The sequence below is a fragment of the Sebastes fasciatus genome, chromosome 4, assembly GCF_043250625.1.
Source record: "Sebastes fasciatus isolate fSebFas1 chromosome 4, fSebFas1.pri, whole genome shotgun sequence".
Lineage (NCBI taxonomy): Eukaryota > Metazoa > Chordata > Actinopteri > Perciformes > Sebastidae > Sebastes > Sebastes fasciatus.
The window spans coordinates 39,917,071-39,924,591 of NC_133798.1; the positions used below are offsets into that span (position 1 = coordinate 39,917,071).

Genomic DNA, 7,521 nt, shown 5'->3' on the forward strand with positions numbered 1-7,521 from the left:
GTGTACAGTATTCTACAGTATGATGGAGTATCTGTTCATTGTGTACAGTAGACTACAGTATGATGGAGTATCTGTTCATTGTGTACAGTAGATTACAGTATGATGGAGTATCTGTTCATTGTGTACAGTATTCTACAGTATGATGGAGTATCTGTTCATTGTGTACAGTAGATTACAGTATGATGGAGTATCTGTTCATTGTGTACAGTAGATTACAGTATGATGGAGTATCTGTTCATTGTGTACAGTAGATTACAGTATGATGGAGTATCTGTTCATTGTGTACAGTAGACTACAGTATGATGGAGTATCTGTTCATTGTGTACAGTAGATTACAGTATGATGGAGTATCTGTTCATTGTGTACAGTAGACTACAGTATGATGGAGTATCTGTTCATTGTGTACAGTAGATTACAGTATGATGGAGTATCTGTTCATTGTGTACAGTAGACTACAGTATGATGGAGTATCTGTTCATTGTGTACAGTAGACTACAGTATGATGGAGTATCTGTTCATTGTGTACAGTAGACTACAGTATGATGGAGTATCTGTATGTTGTTTTTTCTGGTGACAGCCTCGGAGTGAATGCTCAGACCTTTCCTGAAGGTTTTCAGGACTTTATGACTTTTCAACGATATTTTGCTTACAGAGTCCATATTTCCAAACACAGTTTGAATTAATCACGTTACCATAAACCAGTTCCCCCATTGTGATCTTTGGGCTTTTGGGTACGACGGTACCAGAGCTTTAGCCAGCATAGCCCCGTTGGTATTTCAGCCTTTAATCTACTTTATTTATTGCCTTGATGTCTACATGTTGAGGGCCTACACCAGCCTGCACCAGCCTACACCTTCCTACACCAGCCTGGTCATTTAACATATGTTGTTTAAAATGTAATATCTTTCTCTTTGCATCTCAATTTTATTAAATGTATTCAGTTTTTTTCATTTTATAAAATGTTGCAATAACACAGCTGTAACTCACACTTAAAAAAGCCAGATCAAAGGACACCGTATGTCAAAGATATTGTTCATAAACTTGAGCCAAAAACATTTTTCAAGACGCAATCCCATGTCTCACATTAACTTCGAGTTAAAGGGAAAATTATTCCATTGGATTTTGGACAGTAGAGTCATACAATTATTATTTTTTATTATTATTATTATTATTATGGAGCATTGTCAACATTTTATCACTATACTCTGTCTGTGCTTTTAAAAGGACAACATTTTTCAAATCCACAAATGAAAACTGAGATGTAAAAATATGACAAATAACAAATGAAGGACATTTTAAGATGAATTTCCCTTTTACATCAAAACTGCATCTTTAATGGAGAGAAAGGAGTTGTTGGGTCCATTTCCAGCTCTCGTATCAAAGAGCCTCCGTCCTCATGTGTCCTTGAATAGTTTGCTGAATCACAGACGATTAAAGTTCTCCTTGACTTCCCTGCGATGGAGGCGGCAAACAAAGAGAGCATTTCTTGGCAGGGATCAGTAAAGTATCAGATTAAATGCTGCTGAAAAACATTAATGAATGCATTAACAAACATATTTTCTGGTTTTAACAGAGGCTCATAGAATAACAATGCTGCAATATGATACTGTTGTAATAGTAAGACAACAGTAGTAACTACTCACAAACCCTAACTACTTTTATTCAGGTTGAGACGATCATTCACTTTTGTCTTTCAAAACATAAACATAAATCATGAGATTTCTTCCTTCAGTCAACAACAAAACAATTCTAGATGCTTCTAATCACATAATGAGTGAAGGCTTTTGCTCAGGTTTACTGTCAGTATCCTATAGATATACAGTACATCTATAGTGAGATACCACTTCAAGTATAATCTGCATTATTTTAGTGCTGTGCAGGCAAAGGACAAATAAGCATGCCAACAAAAACCCAGCGTCCTCACTGACAGTTCATAGCCACACCTAACATCAAGGTTATGACGCTCTTCCCAACAGAAAAGTCAGCAGATATTGTAGAGGCCAACACAAACTCAAATATACAACATGACCTCCTGCTCAAATAGTTTGAAGGTTGAAGCTCGAGGCTGAAATCCATTCACACAACGCTCGCTCTATTCTGCAGGTACAGAGTCCGGACCCTCGTCCAGTAGGACGGCTGTCTCTGGGACGTCGGAGGTGGGCGTGTCCGGCGGCTCTTGAGAGAGATCTTCAGAGCATCGGCTCACAGTGGGTGAGATCACATCTGGACTTGTGTCACAGGACTCTGTGCTCTGCTCCGAGGTGGCTGTTGTAATTCTTGTGGCAGCACTGCGGGGAACTGGGTCGAACTCATCATCGTCGTCCTCCAGGACGGGTGACTCATGGATATCTGACAGAAAAACAGAGATATCTTTACTTTAGACAAGCTGATTTAGGGACGTTAACTGTGGTTATAAAATGATGAAGAAGATGTCTAACTCACTGCTGAAAGCTTCCGGGTACTGCTTAGCAATCTTCCCTTTAAGTGTCCTGGAGAAGCAGAGGAGGCCAATAATCAGAGGTTGACTGTGTGATTGTGTTAGGATGACCAGATCCCAACAAACTAAATGTGGGACAAATGTGGGACACGTTACCAAGGCTGAGAGGAAGTCTACAATTTAGATATACTGTCTATCTAACTTAAATAATAAACATTTATATTCTGCCCCTTATCTCCTAACATGTTAATGCGTTAATGCTTTAATGCTTCCAGAGATCGGCACGTCTCTTTTTGAGTCTTGTGAGACTCATATGAACTGAGTCTCTTCATGTCGTATTCCCCCTCAGTGTGAAATATAACAATATCTCACTAAAAACTCTGAGAATCTCCGTCCACCTTCTTATAAATACTTCTAAGTAGTTTTCACAGTCTTCGTTGTAGCTGTTCTTCCTTTTCTTTGTGCTAGTTTACATCATATTCCTCCTAAATCTGCAGAGTTTCGGACTTTTTGATGACTCACAATTTTTCTCCGTTGGGCGTAGCGCAGCGAAGACGGTGAAATGTGAACCTGAACTTGACCAACGTGTGCCAAGTTTGACAGCAAACACAGCACCGTGATGATGACAGCCTTACTGCTTTCTATCCAGCCGTTGGATGAAAGACAGAATTTAGAACAGCATCTGTCCTGCAGCGGTTTGACTTTTGAAAACTAGAGTCGATGAAAATGTGGGACATCGTCTCAATATGTGGGACGTGGGACAATAAGGGATAGAAATGCTGTAAAGTGGGACACCTGGTCACCCTAGATTGTGTGTGTGTGTGTGTTTGCAATGGGGAGAGTAGTGACTTACCTGATCCTCCTGAAGACGCTGTCCAGATCTTTCTTCATCTCCACCAGGGTGCGAGTGTGGAGTAGGAAGCGTTCGTTCATCTGCTGCAGTCTCACGTTGGACAGCCCGTTGAAGTTGATCAGCATCTCGTTGGTTTTCTCAAAGCGGTCAAGCCTGTTTTAACAATCAGTCAGCAAAGCAACAAACATCTTCAGGTGCCAGTTTATAAGGCAGATATCAGCATCACTGTCATATGTAAGGGAAGTGACCTGCACCAAACAGCACATTCATTTTATATGTAGTAGTGAGAAGAAGCAGACTGATCACAGATCACGACACTCACATGTGTCTCTGAGCCTGGATGATGGCGTTCACGTCCTCAGAGTTGACCATGCTCAGCATCCGGTTACAGAACACTCCAGATGCGGTCGGCTCCACCATGATGAAGATCAACAGCTGCAGACACAAAGCGCCATTTAGAAATGAGAGTAACAGTATAATATAATATAATATTCTCAACAACACAAGCATTGAAACCACGAGCCCAGAAAGAAAGCTTAATGATGGAGCTAATGGACCCAGTCAGTTATTCAGAACCGAGTCAACTGGTAAGATCCAGAGACTCTGATCATCTTCTACAGGGAAGCTCAAACCCGGTTGTTAACCCTCCTGTTGTCTTCCCGTCGACCATGCAACTTCTGTTTACAAATTGACCTGGTCTGGTTAGACTGTTTTTAAAGCATACATTATAAATTATCACCCAATTCTGTATTACACCTTTTTGGCCAACTTCATTCCAACTCATTACCACAAGTTTTACACTTTTTTAAGAATTCATGGTCAATTAACTTAATTTATATGAAATTAAACCTCTTTTTTTTAGGAAAAAATGCAGAAATTATGAATTATTTGGACTATACTCAAAATTGGAGGAATAATGTTGATGGATTATCACAGACCGGTAGATGTCAAAGTTTAGTCAGAATATTACAATTATTATAATATAAAAACATGTTTAATGACAGAGTGACACGTTGCACCACCGGGACACCACCGGGACACCACCGGGACATCACCGGGACACCACAGGGACATCACCGGGACACCACAGGGACACCACCGGGACACCACCGGGACACCACCGGGACACCACCGGGACACCACCGGGACACCACCGGGACACCACCGGGACACCACCGGGACACCACAGGGACATCACCGGGACACCACAGGGACATCACCGGGACACCACAGGGACACCACCGGGACACCACCGGGACACCACCGGGACACCACCGGGACACCACCGGGACACCACAGGGACATCACCGGGACACCACAGGGACACCACAGGGACACCACCGGGACATCACCGGGACACCACCGGGACACCACCGGGACACCACCGGGACATCACCGGGACACCACAGGGACACCACCGGGACACCACAGGGACACCACCGGGACACCACAGGGACATCACCGGGACACCACAGGGACATCACCGGGACACCACAGGGACACCACCGGGACACCACCGGGACACCACAGGGACACCACAGGGACACCACCGGGACACCACAGGGACACCACAGGGACATCACCGGGACACCACCGGGACACCACCGGGACACCACCGGGACACCACAGGGACACCACCGGGACACCACAGGGACATCACCGGGACACCACAGGGACATCACCGGGACACCACAGGGACACCACAGGGACACCACAGGGACACCACCGGGACACCACAGGGACACCACCGGGACACCACCGGGACATCACCGGGACACCACAGGGACATCACCGGGACATCACCGGGACACCACAGGGACACCACCGGGACACCACAGGGACACCACCGGGACACCACCGGGACACCACAGGGACACCACCGGGACACCACAGGGACATCACCGGGACACCACAGGGACACCACCGGGACACCACCGGGACACCACCGGGACACCACAGGGACACCACCGGGACACCACAGGGACATCACCGGGACACCACAGGGACACCACCGGGACACCACCGGGACACCACAGGGACACCACCGGGACACCACAGGGACACCACCGGGACACCACAGGGACACCACAGGGACACCACCGGGACACCACAGGGACACCACAGGGACATCACCGGGACACCACCGGGACACCACCGGGACACCACCGGGACACCACAGGGACACCACCGGGACACCACAGGGACATCACCGGGACACCACAGGGACATCACCGGGACACCACAGGGACACCACAGGGACACCACAGGGACACCACCGGGACACCACAGGGACACCACCGGGACACCACCGGGACATCACCGGGACACCACAGGGACATCACCGGGACATCACCGGGACACCACAGGGACACCACCGGGACACCACAGGGACACCACCGGGACACCACCGGGACACCACAGGGACACCACCGGGACACCACAGGGACACCACCGGGACACCACAGGGACATCACCGGGACACCACAGGGACACCACCGGGACACCACAGGGACACCACCGGGACACCACCGGGACACCACAGGGACACCACCGGGACACCACAGGGACACCACCGGGACACCACCGGGACACCACAGGTGCTATCATTTAGAATAAAATACCCATCATGCAACGAAAGTAGTGGTCATTATTTATTTTTGCAGAGACCATATAAGGGAACCATCACTGTTATTTAAAGACCTTTATATTTATATAATATAATATATGAATTAATATATATGATATTTATGATATAATGAAGTCTGAAGACACCAGGAGGGTTCAGTTCCTCTGTGGTGTTTTAATGCTGCATGTTTAGATGATGAACTTCATGAACTCTGTTAGCATGCTGACGATCCGCTGGTTCTACCGGCACCGGCACCGTTAACCGGTAACCTGACTGAGCGAAGCAACAATAATCACATTAGTTACCTGAGCTCCCTCCGTGGATGTCTGCTCGACCTCTGGTTGTTTGAATATCAGATCTGAACCTCTAACAGCCTCTAACCCTCTCAGACCTCTCAGACCTCTGAGCCTCTCAGACCTCAGACCTCAGAGCCTCAGAGCCTCAGAGCCTCTAACCCTCACAGAGCCTCTCAGACAGACCTCAGACCTCAGACCTCTGAACCTCTGAGCCTCTAACAGCTGCTGGAAAACAATAACAAAGCACTTCCGTGTTTGTTTTTATACTTCCGGTCATAGGACCACCGTTTCCGGTGTTTTTTGTTCTTCTTCTTCGTTTGTGATTTGCGGCAGACTAGACGCAGCAGAGGCGTGTTGCTGCCCTCCACAGGTCACCGGTAGATCGCTGTTCTTTCATGTTTCTTTCTTTTCTTTATTTAAAACTGCGCAAATTACAAATATACATTATTACCAAATCTAATCTGATTATATCAAAGTTTTTCAAAGGTAGAATTATACAATTAAAATAACAACGCAAATTTATTTTATTTATTTTATTTATTTTATTTATTTTATTTATTTTATTTATTTTATTTATAAAATTATGAAAAAATATGCATTTGTGTAATAAATAAATAAATTTATATATAAATGGATTTATCTATAAAATGTATGTTTATTTTTTTTAAACAAATGCATATTTTTTAGATAAATGCATACGTCTGCCCCGGATAATGGACAGACTATAATACTGCAACAGTTAACAAATTGCTTGACATGTACAGGTGTTAACTTTGTGCATTATTTTAAATATATCTATCTATAATCACTTTGAAAATATTATGTATAATGAAAATATAAAGTAATATAAAAAGTTAGTGTTACGTTTAACGTTTTATGAACAACCCTTATTTCTTTGTTTAAATCTCAAGCAAAGTGATTACAGTGTTATTAAAATAAAGTAAGGTAAGTAGTGTGATGTACATGTGAACAAAATGCTCACTTTTGAATCTAGTGTAGTCGTATAATTAATAAAAGTCTTATGCAGACATCTCCTGTAGAAACCAGGACAGACTGATGAGTCTGATCAGATGGTCTGCAGTATGTTGTTAATTCACTTTAACCTTTCCCTTACACTATCTTGCATCACACGTTAATACTTACATGATATAGTATGTCACTGCCATGAAAGAAGGTCTTTTCGAGAAAATAAAGTAAATCATTTCTAACTTTGTGGTTAGCTGAATTTGAGTTCACTTTTATCCACTTACCCATCTTATACCATACCATTAAGATATTATTCATACCAATAAATCCAGTAACTCCATAC

The 7,521-nt window shown here is 44.3% G+C and overlaps 1 protein-coding gene across 1 annotated transcript; it reads right to left on the reverse strand.

Moving 5' to 3' along the window:
• Window positions 1–955: 955 nt before the first annotated feature.
• Window positions 956–6,298, reverse strand: kxd1 (KxDL motif containing 1). Its single transcript, XM_074634290.1, has 5 exons — window positions 6,222–6,298; window positions 3,613–3,725; window positions 3,291–3,443; window positions 2,443–2,489; window positions 956–2,349 (listed from the first exon to the last, which is right to left on the reverse strand). Exons 2-5 carry the CDS (start codon window positions 3,708–3,710, stop codon window positions 2,093–2,095), a joined length of 555 nt encoding a protein of 184 aa, XP_074490391.1. The 5' UTR covers window positions 3,711–3,725; window positions 6,222–6,298; the 3' UTR covers window positions 956–2,092.
• Between the last annotated feature and the right edge of the window lie 1,223 nt (window positions 6,299–7,521).

Coding starts and splice junctions, on each gene's coding strand:
- kxd1 (XM_074634290.1), bottom strand. CDS start 3,710: ATGGTGGAGCCGACCGCATCTGGAGTGTTCTGTAACCGGATGCTGAGC. Junction 2,490..3,290: donor AGCGTCTTCAGGAGGATCAG/GTAAGTCACTAC, acceptor CTGCTTCTCCAG/GACACTTAAAGGGAAGATTG. Junction 2,350..2,442: donor GTACCCGGAAGCTTTCAGCA/GTGAGTTAGACA, acceptor TTTTTCTGTCAG/ATATCCATGAGTCACCCGTC.